Raw genomic sequence first — 15,602 nt, 5'->3', positions numbered from 1 at the left:
CGCGTTTTTGACCCAAGAGGGAGAACAGAGGCAGCATTGAGGAGTGCGGGGCCGGTCGGCGGGGAGCAGCCACGCTGGAGCCCTGGGCGGCCGCCCGCCCGCCTGCGCCGGCTGGGGAGGTTTTCCGAGCACGGCCGCCTCGCTCGCCGGGGAGCATCTGGCCTCAAGGTGTGAATTCAGGGTGCTCGACGTCAACTGGCTGGGGAGAGGGTCCAAAAGTGGGGTTTTCTTTGTAGTGAGCAGTGTGGGCGATACCCTCCTCGCTTGCAGACGATGGAGAGCCGTCAGCCCCCTCCCTGTCGCACAGGCAGCCCTCGGCGTCGCTAAGCGGCTGGGGTTTGCCGAGTGAATCGGGTTTTGTTTGGAGGCTTCCTGCCGGGAAAGTGGCGGGGTCGCCGAGGTCAGCTGGATACCCCGTGGCTGCACACCAGGAAAAGTCCACGGAGCTGGGTCAGCACAAGGGGCAATGCGGCTGGATCCAGGGCAAACGCCTCTCCTGCCCTACTGCAAAAGTACCCGTCAGGTCGGCTTTTGCAAAGCAAAATAAAGTTTAAATTGTTGGTTTGCAAAACAGCAGGAGGGGTAAATAGCTGCTCGGCTGCCAGAGCTGGGAAGGGGACACCAGAGGGGTGCCTGGTGTTCCCTGCCCCTTCCTGTCCCACCCTGCACGGAGGAGCCTCATGGCTTGGACAAAGCACGGGCTAAGGGGGAAGCACAGACAAATAAAGGGACTACAGAGCAAGCGGCGAGGGTAGGGGAACAGGGCTGAGCTGAGGCCAGAGGGGATGGGGACAACTGCCCGTTCTCACCTGTGCTGCCTGCGTGGCCTTGGCCCCAGCTGGCTCCAGCCTGTCATTTCTAGCTAAGCACAAGCATTTCTTCCTGGACACCCTCCAGCTTCCCATCAAAAATGTCACAGGACAGAAAGAAAAGCGCCCCCGACCCATGCAGATTTCCGCAGGGACTAATTGCTCCCATTAAACCCTCACAGCCGGGACTCCCACGCTGTTCCAGAGCATTGGGAAGCCATGAGGGAGGGACACGTGGCTCCTTTTGAGACTAAAGCAGCTGAATTCTCCCTGCGATGCCTGGGGGGAGGTTTGTTTCCCCAGGAGGGGCACCTCCTGATCACCCTGCCCCAGCCACTGCCAGCCCTTGTCCCACTCCTTCCCTATAGGAGGAAAGGCATGGATTTGGGGAGAAAAATAGGGAGGACCTGCAGCCTCACCCTTCCTCCATCCACACCAATGCCAAAGAAACCCAACGTCTTTTCAAGGGATTCAAGCTTTCTGGAATAAAACAGCTCCCAAAAGGATCAGGCTTGACTTAAACCAAGCAAACAAAGAAAAGAACCCCCCCACTCTCATGCATTGCTTCCCCAACCCAAGGCTGCTCCTGCCCCTTCTATTACCTGCCCTGAGTGGGCCAGTGCCTGCAGCTGCGCTGCCTCCGGGCTCACCTGCTCAGCCTGACACATTGGTGGGAATTGGGGTGCATTGTGGTGATGCTTGTTGTCACCAGAGAGACATTTTCTGCAAGTGGCCCAGAGCAGCGAGGGGACACGTGTCCCATTGGACTGGGCCACCAGCCAAAGCCTGCTTCTCCTTCCTGGGGTTATTGCAGGTGACACGAGATGATGTAGCACCAGTGAGAGCTTTCATAAATTATGCACTGTTTCCCTGTAAATGGGATCTTTCTGGTTAATGCTTCCCTCCACCAGTCTAATCCAGACTTGACTTTGGACGGCAGGTACACCCTGCTGTTTCTCTGCCTCCCTCATGGAGACACTCAGGGCTCACTGGGGCCATACTGGTGTTGCTGGGTTTGCCGATGAGTCAGAAGATGCCGGTGCCCACCAAGTAAGAGAGTGGTTGAGGCAGAGAGGTCTCTGAAATGGCGCCTTAGACACCGTGCTGTTTAACGCATGGCTGAGGTGGCAAACTGCTACCAGCAGCTGGCACGGTGGATGTCTGCCAGGCCATGGGGCCAAGCTGCCAGGCTGGCCCACAGAAATGCTTAAAAAAGCCTTTTTCCAGCTTGGCATGAGGTTTGTCCCAAATGCCAGAAGTCGTGGCTGCTCTACCAGCTGTCCTGACCCCCCACCCCCTTCTTCTCGCTCGCTCCAGCTCCATTTAATGGGATCGGAGGAGCTAATCCCCGGTGTCCCCTCGCAGCACCACCAGATGGGATTTCTGCACCGGGGCTGGAGGGAAACCCACCGCCCAAGCAATCGTGCACCCTCACCCAGCCCCGCCGACTTCTGCTGGAGGGCAGATCCGCCCTCACCCTTCGCCCCAGTGCGGGGCTCGGTGCGGTGCCCAGAGGGAGCTGGTGCGTGGCTATGGCTCATCACCCCAACCCCGGGTCAGCGGGGAGACCCGCGGGCCAGCGAGGGACTGGGGGCTGCAGCACACGTGGACATTTCAGCATTAAATGACAGCCTTGTTTTCTGTTGTGTTTTTTTAAGAGACTGCATGCCTGACCAGACCACATTTCTTGGTCTGCATCCCATATTTATCCTGTAATTACACCTTCGGACAAAGGCTGCCTGTCTATGAGACTGATTTTTTTAAGGACACAGTTTTATTATACGCTGTGCTTTCACTGTAATTAAATCCTGGGGGGACAGGGGGAGAAAACTCCCCACAATTTGGGAGTAAAAGCTGTTCTTTCTCAAAACCTGCCCCAAGAGCAAAGGATCTTGCCCAAACCCTCTCCCTTCCTTTTCTTGAGGAAAACCCAACCACTGACATTCTTTCTGCTTCTCTACCACCCCATAAGGATTAATGCCACAAAACCTCTCTCTGTGTTGCCCTGCAAAGAGAAAGGTGCCACCCCACTGCCGAGCCACAGACTCCTCAGCTGCAGGAGCAGAGCCTTGACAGAGAGGTCTTTGCAATCCTTACAGCCAGCCGGCTAAGCTGGGTAAAGCTGATTAAGCTCCTCTTTGCACCTGCCTGTGGATCGCAGCACAACGAGGGACAAATGCCCACAAAACGGAATTTCCATAAAATTCCTAATGGCCGCCGCACGCTTGGCTCTGGAGCGGTGAGGAAGATTTGTCCCATGCAAAAACTAAAGGCAGTTGCTGGAGCTGTTAGAGCAGGGGTTTTCTCCAAGGGGAAGGAGAGCCCTGGCTCTGCCCGTGCTCACCCTGTGCCATGAGCTCCCCCAAACCCTGCCCTGGGGGCACCCTCTCGAGGCCCTCATTTGTAGGTGCCTGGTGATAGGTGAGAAGAACCCGGCTGCCGGAGCACGCTGAGCTTGGCAAACTCATCCCACGTGTGGCAGCGGGTTAGGTGGGAAGTGAGATTTTTCACTGTGCCCTTGCTGTGTTGTGCAGGGGGAGAGGAGCTGGGGAGCACCTCGGCACAGAGCCGCTTCAATCCCGGGAACACGGAGAGCGCGGTGGCACAGCCCAGGGCAGAGCGGGCCCCCAGCTCCCCCCAGCTCTTCTTTCGGATACAAAGACCAGTTGAATCACAGAGACCATCGTAATTCTCCTTTGGAGTTTTCCTGAATCCCTTTTCCAGGTGGGATCTGTGACCAGTTTATGGGCTGGCACATAGAGGCGCTGCCTATAAATACACGTGACTGGCTGGTCCAGGATGACCAAAATAAGGTAACTTTGGTGCTGTGGTTTATGGGAAGCAGCCAGCAGCTGGGCTTCTCGAGCTGATGTCACTGAAAAACTGGAAATGAAAAATGATGTTTGATGGGGAGAGAATAAATACAACGGGACCTTGTTGATTTTTGCTAAAAGTAAATTTTACTTACAAGGTATAAAATAGCCAGTGTTGATGTTTAAAAGCAGCCAGAAACTGGTCTGAATTGGTTTTTCCAGGCAATTCTTTACCCTGGGCTGACCCGATTTCACCCCGGCTGCAGCAGAGATCCCCGAGCTGTGTGGGGTGATCAGATCACCCGGGCAAAATGGGGAGCCCTGAGGCAGGTGCCAAGGACGGGCAATGTGGTTCATCTAGCAGAGAGCAATCCCTCCCCTCAGCCCTGGAGGACACAGAAATACCCTTTCCCTAAGCGCAGCCTCGAGCCGTGCAGCTGGGGGGCTGCAGCGACGCTGCTGCTGCTGCTGGGGCTGTCGCAGGACGATGTGCAGGCGACGTCTGCGGGCAGAGGGAATGTGGCGCAGGAGGGTGCTGATCCAGAGGAGCACAACCATCGGGTTTTGCAGAGGTACCTGCTAGCCAGACGCACAGGAACAGAGTCTCCTTGGGAGCGATTACTCCACAGCGAGTTTGATGGCGTTTATTGTCCCGAATCATCTGTTTATTTTGTGTTTCCGAGGGATGTTTTTGCCTCCTGCGCTGCAGCCAGGAAGAGCTGCAGCTGGGACAAGTCTCCTTTGGTTTCACGGCAGAGACATTGTCAGTGGGGGGACAAAGAGGACCCCTCCAGCAGCTCAGATGTGGCCAGGAGGGATGGGGCCTTCAAGCTGACCCAGGAGAGAGAGCAGAGTGAAGGGAGGGATATTAACACTCTTCCAGCCTGTCGAGGGCTACGGCAGAGTTAAAGAGACTAACCCTCCCTGATGCTCGTGGTGGGCAGGACAAGGAGGCACAGGCTTACATAGGGAGTCCAGATGAGTGCAGAGCAGGGGCACTTGTGCCATCCTAAGGTTTTCCCACGCAGCACTGCTGTACCCATCCTTTGATTTATCATACCCAGAGGGATGTCTGTTAGCTCTGGCTGGTGTTGGATCAAACCTGAGGAGGGGAGGACACAGAGATGGGTATCTGTGTCGCTGCCTGCGGGGCGTTTCAGAACTGCAGAGTGGGGCAGGAGCATCCCGCAGAGCCCCTTCTCTACACCCCCTCCTCCCCACCAGAGCCCTGCCACCCCGCCGGGAGCGTGCGGGCCGCGGGGCAGGCGCGATGAAAAGGCCAGGCAGCCTGGAAGGAGCCAAAGCAGGCTGATCGCTGCCCCCAGCCTCCCCACGTGCCTCCGCTGTATGGATCACCAGCAGCAGACAAAGCCCTCTCTGAAGCTGAGCAGCTTTTACTGCAGCTGCCTGCTTGCAGCCGGACAGAGAAATCTCAAAACAGCGTATTTGCCAGTGCTAAGCGCGCACCTGCGTGCAGAAGGCTCCTTCCGACCACAGTCTTGAGCATTTAGAGTTTCTTCCTGTTTGCCTGGAGTTGGATGTGAGGTTTTCATAAAGGCTCCTTTTACCCACCCTGTTTGCTTTGGGCACTCTTTTTGCCACTGACCTTGTCTTGCTAGTTGGAGCATCTTCAACTCACCAGCCAAAAGTTTTTTTACCTTTATTTTGTGAAAGATCACCCTGATCTTCTGGTGTACAACCTGATTCACCTGATGATCACCCTCATGGCCTGGGAGCAATGCTGCGGAGGGCTGTCCTCACCAGTGACTTTGTCTTGAATCAAAGTCAAGCAAAGGACAACCAAACCCACCGCTGGCAGTGCCTGGGAAAGCTTTGCCTTTGTCTCAGAGGCAGGGTGAAGATATTTGCCTTGTGAGCAGCTCCTACAGCAGGAGCAGGATCTTTTTCTTTGTGGCAGGTCTGGTGCAATATATCACATGGGAAAACATCACATGATAGGGGAAAACAGGGGAGTACTCTAGGAGTAACTGATTTCTCCCAGCAGTGGGTATGTGCTATAAAATATATGCAAATGCCTGGTATGAAAAGCCAAAACCTGCCTCTGTAAAAGCCAGACCTGGGCACAAAGGTGCAAGGGAAGGGGGAGAGGGCAGTAGTACATGGAAAGTGGAGATTAATCCCAAGCATCCCTATCTTCTAGGACAGGGCCTTTGATCCAGCTTTGCTCCAGTGGGATGAATTGCCAGGGGAGTTATGCAGGTAAGGACAACCCTGCTGGAAGGGGATGGATTCACACACAGTGGGTGTGAAGCAAACCCGTCCACGTCATTTAAGTGAAGGGTTTCAATCAAGTTTCGATTGCTGAGTTCACCCCCTTAGAAATGGAGATGGGTTTGGGTTTTTTCCAACTTTTGCACGGAATTGTGCTTTCCCAAAGCCGGCCATCACCAAGCTATTCCAGCAGCCTCCTCACAGACCCGTGCCCACGCAGGTACCAGGAGAGAGGGCAGGAAGCAAACCTGGAGCAGTTCCCCTGGGGATGCCTCCCAGCCTCCGGACATTCATCGCTTCTGGACTTCCTGGCCTCTGTGTTTAGCAGCTCTGGAGGATTTCTCTTCCCCAGATTAATCAAAATTATTTTTTCCCAACTGAAAATTCTAGCATCCTCCACCCAAGTCCTGTGTAACAAAAAGCACAAACCTGCCCTTGGCTTATCTCCGCTGAGGCCGTGGGCTTTCCCACCACAGACCTTCCGCCACTCCCGGCTTTACTGTCGGCGGTTCCATCCCTCCTCTCCCAGCGATCTTCCAGGCTGAAGAGTCCCCCCGTGCGGAGCAAAAATGCCCCCCTGCTTTCAACCCCTTGTCACCCTCTCCCCCGCTCCCCGAGCCCTTCCTGGGACGGCGGGGAGGGTGTCCGGCGCGCACACACGCTGGCCTTGGACACCCGTGTCCCGTGTCCCGTGTCCCACGGCCGAGCCGGCTGCACCCTCTGGTGGCAGCGCGGAGCCCAGGCCCCGCTTGCCTGGAGCAGAGGTGAATCCCTGCCTTGGCTCCCACCCCCGGGGCGGGGGGGACTTTTGCTGGGGACCCTGCTGGAGGGGGGTTCGGCACGGGGCCGGCGTTGGCTGAGGGGGGGTGAGGAGCAGGGGGACCCTTCAAACCATCACGGGAAGGAGCGCGGGGGCAGCTCCGCCAGCTCACAACGCCGCAGTGTGCACAGCAGCTATATTTATCTGGAATGCCACAGGAGCCGAAAGTCTTCGGGGTAATTTCCGTGCTGCAGAAGAACACGATCTGCGTGTCCTTTTCACTGTAAATCTCCTTCTCTGCTCCCTGCTCCCCTTCTCCAGGGGCCTCCCCTCCTTTCTCAGCCCTTCCCTGCTCCTCCTTACATCCCGCTATCTCCCCACGGTGATGCTTGTCTGTGTCCCTCTTGCACAGCCCTCGCTGGGCTCCTTTTCCCACTGTCGCCCGGAGCAGGTACGTCCTCCCTTGCCTCTCCAAGCGGAGCTGTTTCCCCTGGTGAAGGGCGAGGGCCGTCCTCTGCCTGTGTTCCTCACCCAGCCTGCAGTCCTGGCCACTCTGTGGGTTTCCCACCCAGCCCCTCCAAGCCATAGCCACTGAGGGCTGTGAAACGTGGACTCCCCCAGCAAGGCCAGGAGTAGGGCACCCCTCTGCTGCCAGCCCCGCAAAAGGGGGCACTGAACCAACACGCGTTTAACCAACAGGCACAGCTGACAGAGGTCAAGCCAGGGTGGACAGACAAAGCCTGATGTTTGTGAACTTTCCAAAACAAAACAAACCCGTCTACTTTTTTGATTTTGTGTTGTTGTGTTTTGTTTGGTTTTTTTTTTTTTTAAAGATGAGCTCATGTCTTCTTAACGCTGGGGTTTGGCAGGACTGACTGCACATCCTCAGCATTAGCAGAGCCTCTTGCCTCGCACTGCATCCCTACCCGCTGCCAGGCTGCGGCTGCCATCCCCAGGGTCAGCAGGCTCAGCTGGGGCAATTCTGGGTGTTTAATCATCACCCTTAAAACACAGCCCTTGGGTTCTAAGACCCCTACAGTCCCCTCCTCACGTGGAGGATGTACGCAAGTGAAGTGCTAAGGCTTGGGCAGCGGGCCCAAGTCAGAGTTGACCTATAGATGAATCCTGTGTATTTTACAACTTATAACCATGGTGGTATTGTGCTAGGTTATAACAAACCACCTGGGCTGATGTCAAAAGTGCTAAAGCGTTGAAGTATTGAAGCCTGAACGACACGCCCTGAGCTGAAACTGCTTAGTACGTAGTCATTAACAAAGTATGTATGCTCACTAGTGCAAGATGCAGCTTAGACAGAATGTAATCAGCAGTGAGGATGAAACACTGAGACAATGTACCCAACTGCCCTTGTTCAGCCTGTTCGAGGCTGAGAACCCAAGTGTTTGGCCTTGTTAGAAACTCCCTTGGTCTCCCCCCGCACCCCGAGCCCTGGCCAGGCTTTGGGTGGAATCCAACAGGAGGATGAAACCAGATGTTTTCAGCAGAAAGTTATTCTGACTTGCTGGTTTTTGGTCTGTAAGGCTGGATCCACTCGCAGCGACTTTGGAAGGCTCAGCTGTGGGTGGATGCACCCTGTGGACTTCCCACTCGCAGGGAAAGGTTCCCCAAATCCTTTCTGCAACCGGGGCTGCCCCGCGACTGTGGGTCTGGATGGTGGTAACGCATGCAAGTGGAGAGGGATCTGTCTTAACCACTGTTCTCCCCATCATGTAGTAATGATTAGGTGCATTACCCTGTATTTTCCTATTTGTTTGCTTTAAGTGCATTATTCTGTCTTTTCTTACTGCATGTTTTCAGTATTACTCTGTTACATTATTTAGTTATCCCCAGTAAAATACACCTACTCTTTTCACTGTGGCGTCTGAGATTAATTGTTATCCTTAATCAGCAAAGCGTAAGGAGGGTGGAAAGGGATTTATTCTGTCCTGGGTCTGGTGCTCAGCTGGGCAGCGCCCTGGCAGGGAGCACGGCCCCGCTGCCCTCCCTGCCCGGCAGCGCTGTGCTCTGCAGCCTGGACTTAGACCTTAACAAACCCAGCTCCTCCCTGGAGCTTTACGGCCGCCACCAGATTCCCAGCCAGCGAACAGGATTAGCCCCACTGCGGGCGGAGGCGGGGAGCGGCGGCTGCGCACACAGAGCGCGGTGGTGGGTGTTGCGTTGCGTTGTGTTGCGTTGTGTTGCGTTGCGTTGGGGGAGGCCGCCTGTCATCTCACCACCGGGGTGGGGTGACACCGGGCCCAGCGCCCAGGCAGGGACGCACGATGGGATCCCGCGTGTCCGTGGACGATTCCGTGCGGGTGGTGGTGGTGGGGGCAGGTTTCGGAGGCACGGCGGCTGCCAGCCTGCTCAAGTCCTGGGCCATCCCCTTCGTGCTGGTGGATGGGAGAGATGCTTTCCATCACAACGTCGCTGCCCTCCGTGCCGCCGTGGAGAGCGGTAAGGGCTTCGCTGCTTTCCGCTGCCCTCCCCTGCGTGGGTCCCAGGGGGTCAGCTCTCTTATCCCTGCCACCCCGCACCCGCAGCAGCTCGGAGGTACTCTGGCGGGTAAAAGGAACAGTGAAAGTGCCTCCTCCCCCCAGCGATGGTGAAAAACCTGATGTTTTCCGGTTGGAAAACAAATACTTGGCTCTGGGAGGACCCACAGACTGTCTGTTTTAAGCTAATTTCACATCTGCTGGGAAAACTGAGTAAAGGCTACTCGGATGGTCCTTTTTTTTTTTTTTTTTTTTTAAAAAAAAATTTTATTTCAAGAGTTTAGAAGGTGACTAAGCTAAAACCAGCAGCAGCTGGAAGGGGTGAGTGAATGTTTTTTTGTATCTGGCACTTGAAATGTCAAGCAGTGAGGCTGGATGATAAAATCCTGCAGGTGAGCTGCTCAAGCTTCTCTTGGATCTGACTTGGGAGACTGTGCTAACCCCATTACTCCAGTCACTCTGGCTTCAGGGGGAAAATCTCACGTTCAAGGCTGGAAACAAGCATCAAAAGGATGTAAAAAGCTTGGTCTGAGAGGCAGATAACATGATAAAAAGCCTCTGCCATCCTGCCTGAAATGCCCTGGACCACAGTGGAGTATTTACTGGCAAACCAGTACAGGGGACTCTGCATGGGGAGCAGAGACAAAGCAATCTAGGTAAGGGTGTCACCTTGAGGAGCTGATCTTGTCACCAAATCTGAGGCAAAGGTCCTGCATCTCATTGCTGGGCAGAGCAGAGGCCCAGCCTGTGGTCCCAGGTGCATACAGTGCTTTTGTCTGAGCAGGGATGGCGTGAGGGGAGAAGGGAAAAGGGGTTTGTTAGCCTCCACAGAGGGAGATCTCTTCCCTGTTGTCTCCTCTTACCACAGGATTTGCCAAGAAGACTTTCATCTCCTACTCTGTCACCTTTGGGGACAGCTTCCGACAAGGCAAGGTTGTCAGCATAGACCCCGAGAGGCAACAAGTCTTGCTCAGTGATGGTGAGGTGAGTGATGCAGTAACTTGCAGTGAGCAACTTGGCTGCCTTATGGGATCACCTGGCAATGTGAGGAGGGAGCCTTCAGCAGGTGTCTGGCCAATCTCTCCTCCTTAGGGTTTTTCTTCAGCCATATCATGATTGTGAGAATGCAGTGCTCCAAATCCAGGCAGTGTTGGCTTTGTCTGGTGATGTCTGGTTAGAGAAGTGACTTAGCATTTGTGTTTCAGACTGCTGTCTGTGCTTGGAGTCCTCTGGGGGGGTGGGGGGGGGAAAGAGCAAGACGAGCAGGACCACAGGGCACCTACAGAAAATGTGCCTCTGAGCAGGAAGAGGAGCGTAACTCTCATCTCCCAGAGGAGGGGGTGGATGTGTGCAGGACAGAATCACGCTCTGGGATAAACCGACTGGACCTTTGCCCTCGTTGGATGAGAGCTGGGAATGCCACTCAGTTGTGGCAAACCCCTCCGTATCTCCTGTATCTCAGCTGAGCACACAAAGCCTGACCCACCCAACGCACCTGGGCTCAGAGTTCACATGCACAGCGGGGTTTCTGTTCTGATGTAACCTTCAGCTTGGCTGAAGCCCCTGACCAAGCCGTCGGGGAAGTCTCTGTCTGCTTTCCTCTAGCTTTCTGCCACCCGTGGGCAGATACACAAATAAATGCTCAAGCTTAATACTGGCCCTGTTAACGCTAGGAGGTAGAGAGGAATGAAACCAAGGGGTTAGTTCTATGGAGGGCTGCTCCCCAGAAAAGCGAGCCCCCAGCTATCTCCTCTAAATCCAAGAGACAACATGGGGGAAGACTGTAGTGTTTAATCATCCCAAAGAGCGTGGCAACAGTGTCCATCTTTCTCTGCGTGCACCAAGGATGCAATGGCAGCATCCCTTCTAGCCAAGCTAAGCAGGCTAGAGCTGTTAGGGTGTGGGTGTGCAGAGAACACCAACACCCCTTCTAGAGCTCAGATGAGCTTTTATGCTTGGAGCTGGATTTCAAGATCAACAATTAACCCTGGAGCTCAGGTCCTTATCTAACTGCAGGAAGAAACAAGGGCAGCAGCAATGATAACTCTTTTCAGCCAGAGAATCTCATCTCTGCTCAGAAGAGGGTGAAGGAGAGAAGTCAGTCTCTGGAGCCAGACTCAGTGTCTGGTATAAATATGTTTATTTCCTGTACACTGATGGTAATTTCTTCAAAGCTTTCAGCTCACCTGAAGAATGGTGCTTCTCTCAAACCCAGAAGGCAGTTACTTGGTGTCACCTGGACCAGGGCTCTTCCTATAGTCACTTTCTGACAGTGGCAAGTATTTCTCAGTTGTCAGCAAGGGCTGGAGGAGAGGGAATGAGTGAATAGTACCTAGGAGGCAACAACTGCGTTCTAGGCTCTGTTTTCCAGAGGTCTAACATCCTGTTCCACCCTCTGCCCTCCCAGGAGCTTCACTACTCCCATCTCATTCTTGCAACGGGCAGTGATGGGCCATTCCCTGGGAAGTTCAACAAAGTCATCGACATGGAAAGTGCCATCCAGGCCTACGAAGATATGGTTAAGGAGGTGAGGAATCAACTTATTTCACAGGAAGCATTGCCTGCCTTTGTTCAGCTTCCCCATCCCAGACACCACTACAGGTATCTGGAGCCATCTGTGTCTAAGAACAAGGGAGCCCAAGGCCAGGGACAGGCCAGGCCAAGGAACATGTGCTAGCTTGTCTAGCCTCCGCCTGCCCCCAGGGATGATCAGCTGTCCACACAAGGGGACATCTGAAATGCTCATCAGTGTGACAGTGCACACAGGAAGAGCGCATGAGGTTCTTGGGGTTTTGTTTCCCCTTAATGAACTAAGTGGTTTATTGCTCTTGGGCCAGTGCTGTATCTCGGAAAGGTCTGTTCAAGGAGTGGCTGAAGGTACCGACTTCCTGCATGTTAACAGTTCTTTTGTAACACGAGTTTCTTCTTTACTTCAAGATTGAGAAATCTGAGCGCATCCTGGTAGTGGGAGGTGGTGCTGCTGGCGTTGAGATGGCTGCAGAGATCAAAACGGAGTACCCAGCCAAAGAGGTAGTAGCGTATTAGTTACAATTAACTTCATCCTTGTTTCTGAGATTGTTCTTCTGTGATGGTGCTGCTGGAGGTATCTGAGCTCACTGCACATCAGGAGTTCCCACACAACGGCAGCCTTCACGCCCACTGCCTCCCCTTCCGAGTGCCCTGTAGCCTGTCACCAGCAATTATCGGCACTAGATGCCTTGCACTGGCTCACTCCCCTTGGCCATGGAGCAGGGTCGAAGGAAGCTTAATGATAGCTGCTCCTGCCCAGCACGCGGCGAGTCCTGTCCCATTCCTGTGTCCCCCTGGTTTGCTGTTTTGTCCCCAACAGGTCATCCTCATTCACTCAAAAATTGCACTAGCGGATGCGGAGCTGCTAGATAGCGTCCGTCAGGAGGTGAAAAAGATTCTCCTCAGAAAAGGAGTGCGCCTCCTATTAAGTACGTACTTAATGATGCCTTAATGAAGATCTAGACTCTCAAGCTTTATAAGCTGCTCTTCCTTTAGCCAAAACGTATCTATCGCCCTCTTTCTGACTTTTCTGACTAAGCATGGCTCGCTTGGATTCCTGTTTCTCTAGATACGCCTGGGCTGGCTGGAAATGGCAGCCTAGGAAAGGTTTGTCACCCAGGGCTCTCTGTCACAACAGGTGAAAGGGTCAGCAACATGCAAAACCTCACGCCAAACCGGTTCCAGAAGGACACGGTAGTAAGGACAGAAAAGGGCACCGAAGTGGTCACTGACATGGTGATCCTGTGCACAGGGATAAAGATTAACTCTTCAGCATATGCTGCTGCATTTGGTAAGTCAAAAAAACTCGGCAGGGAGAAGCAACACAGTTCTTCAATGTCTTGTACTTGAGTACTGTGAGGTTAGGAACTAACCTTATACAACCTGCAGTGGTTATTCTAGGACAGAGCAAATGCTGTAACATCACATTAAATACTGAACTGTGAAATGTGACCTTCGGAAGCTTGCAGACCATAGATCAAATGGCCAACAGTCTTCTCCAGCTCCTTCTGCTAATACCTCCAGGGAATCTTAGTGTCCTAGTTCAGCACGAGGCAGGTGACACCTAGAAGCTGATGGTAACTGGTGCTGTCAAGGCCAGGATTTCATCCTAGATCTAAGCTTGCTGAGTTCTGAGCAATAGGCTCAGCACGTTCGGCGTTCTTACTGGACTATCAGCGACAGAGGGAGTTTAACATAACTAATGTTAACCTAGCTGCTTGTTTATCCAGTGATACGTCTTCAGGCTGAGTTCTCTCACAGCTCAATGTCAGTTATGACACAACAACTGTGGAGCTGTATTACCATTATAGTCTCCTTCTCAGGCTGTGTACACCAGCTCACGATGTTCCTTGATGTTTCTACTGAAATATCGAAGGATGACTCGTTGCATGAGCCTGCAATAATTAACTACAGCAAGGCAGAAAGCATCTCTTCCCTAACATGTAGAAAAGAGGGTGAAAAACCAGCTTCTTGCTTTGTGTCAGTTACATGTTTGATAACATCATCAGCATGTTGGAGTCTCAGGTCAACAGCAAGCAATACGAATCTCCTTCTGAAAACTTCCCGTTTGGCAAAACAGGGGACAAAATGGCAAGTAACGGTGCTCTGAAAGTGAACAAGCACCTCCAGCTGGAAGGCTATGAGAACATCTATGCCATTGGGGACTGTGCAGATGTGAAGGAACCCAAGATGGCCTACCACGCCGGGCTCCACGCCAACGTCGCTGTGACAAATATCATCAACAGCCTGACACATAAGCCTCTTAAAACCTACGAACCAGGTAAGGTATTCTCCTAGCACCTGGCCTTGGCTGTTGCTCTGCAGGGAACTGTTTAACGTGTACACATCAGAACTTGATGGGACACTGATTAGAGGTGCAGGAACTCACAATTGGTGTTGACTAGAAAAGTGTATAGCTCAGGCTTCATCATAGCTCTTGCCAAAATATTAATTGCCTCTGTCAGTCTACGGATGCAATGTGTCCTTTCTTCTCTAATGTTTTCCTGATAAATCTACTCGCGGCTGTCTGGTATTCATCAGACGTGTTTCCTTTTCTTTAAATTGCTTACTGTCCCATTGAATCCTAGGAACAAGGAGATAACTTGACTTTCTCCTCTTTTCTCCCCTTACACTATACAACAAACACAAACTGAACAATCTAGTCTCAGAAATCCAGCTAGGTGCTGGGTCCCATTAATACGCAGCTAAACTGAATACTTACCGTAACTATGTTGAAAGCTGTTCCACATGGATGGAGGATATCTGGACAGCAGTTTGGTTTTTAATGGCTGCCCTGTCTATTTACACTTCTTTCTACTTAAAATTTTGTTGTCTACCTCTTGGAGTCCCTCTCGGGAGAAATCATTCTACACCACACACACAGACAGCCCGGTCCTTCAGCAATCTCATTACCAAAAGAGGCAGAGCAGATGGTAGAGAGCTGTGAGGAGTTCTCCTTGGGCCTGCTTCTTTTCTTGTCATGCAGCACACGGGCCCTGTGCTTAGCAGTACGTGTGGGTATGAGGCGGGCTGGGGGTAGGAAGGGGAAGTTTGGAGGAAGTGCAACACCTACACATAGTAGGGTCTGATACTTAGCTTCGAAACTGCTTAACTGAAGCCTTTACATCTTCTTTCCAGGGTCACTAACATTCCTGCTCTCAATGGGCAGGAACGATGGCGTAGGCCAGGTGAACGGTTACTACGTGGGACGTCTCTTGGTGACCATTGCTAAGAGCCGGGACCTGTTTGTCTCCAAGAGCTGGAAGACAATGGGACAGACAATGCCCTCTTAAGAGAGGATCAGTAACAAACCAGCAAGAATACAGCAACTGGGAGGGGGCGAGGGTGGGCTCTTATTGCTTGGACAGACTGATACTGTCTCCTGCAGCACTCCTAAAGGCACCTGCCAGCACGCTGCACTAAAGGGGTGCCCTGCCTTGCTGTGAAGGGGAAGGAGGCGCTTTGCAAATGATAAAAAAAAGGGGAAGGAATGTTTCTTTTACTTCCCTGTTGAGATAGCTCTGAGCAAGAAATTTGGTTTACCTTGACTTGTAACAATAAACACTGTGGTTTTCAAAATCTCTGTGGTTTGTTTGTTATGTGGTTTTTCTCCGGCTTTCTCTACTCTTGCTGTTCTACAAAGTACCTGCCTCTTACAGATCTGGAATCTGCTCTGCAGCGTGCAGGAAGAATGGCTCAGAGCACTGCCTGGGGAAAGCTTGCCAAAACCCTTGAAAAGGCTATGGTAATCCTGGAACTCGACAGAATATAATGCAGCTTTGTGGCATCTCCACAGCAGCTTTAATTATGTCACTTACAGCACTGTACTTCAGCCACAAGAGCTGGTTAGTTGTGTGCTAAGTGTGATACAGCAAGCACTTCATTACAGGTGCTGCTGCTTTTTTCCTTCCTCTTTATAGGTGAGAAATTCCCAGAGCAAAAGTAGGATTTATAACAATAACCACAC

The 15,602-nt window shown here is 52.8% G+C and overlaps 1 protein-coding gene across 2 annotated transcripts; it reads left to right on the top strand.

Moving 5' to 3' along the window:
- Window positions 1-8,785: 8,785 nt before the first annotated feature.
- Window positions 8,786-15,534, top strand: AIFM2 (apoptosis inducing factor, mitochondria associated 2). Of its 2 annotated transcripts, XM_026851890.1 has the most exons (9): window positions 8,786-9,068; window positions 9,975-10,090; window positions 11,514-11,633; window positions 12,044-12,136; window positions 12,456-12,564; window positions 12,774-12,926; window positions 13,716-13,916; window positions 14,774-14,974; window positions 15,295-15,534. In XM_026851890.1, exons 1-8 carry the CDS (start codon window positions 8,894-8,896, stop codon window positions 14,926-14,928), a joined length of 1,122 nt encoding a protein of 373 aa, XP_026707691.1. In that variant the 5' UTR covers window positions 8,786-8,893; the 3' UTR covers window positions 14,929-14,974; window positions 15,295-15,534. The 2 variants fall into 2 exon arrangements, with proteins under 2 accessions (XP_026707691.1, XP_026707690.1); XM_026851889.1 differs by lacking the exon at window positions 15,295-15,534 and having other exon boundaries at window positions 8,787-9,068; window positions 14,774-15,211.
- Window positions 15,535-15,602: the final 68 nt, after the last annotated feature.

The sequence above is a fragment of the Athene cunicularia genome (assembly GCF_003259725.1).
Source record: "Athene cunicularia isolate RWA chromosome 6 unlocalized genomic scaffold, athCun1 chr6_part2, whole genome shotgun sequence".
Lineage (NCBI taxonomy): Eukaryota > Metazoa > Chordata > Aves > Strigiformes > Strigidae > Athene > Athene cunicularia.
Note: the sequence above shows the minus strand (reverse complement) of the source record. Positions and strands in the feature narration are given on the sequence as shown.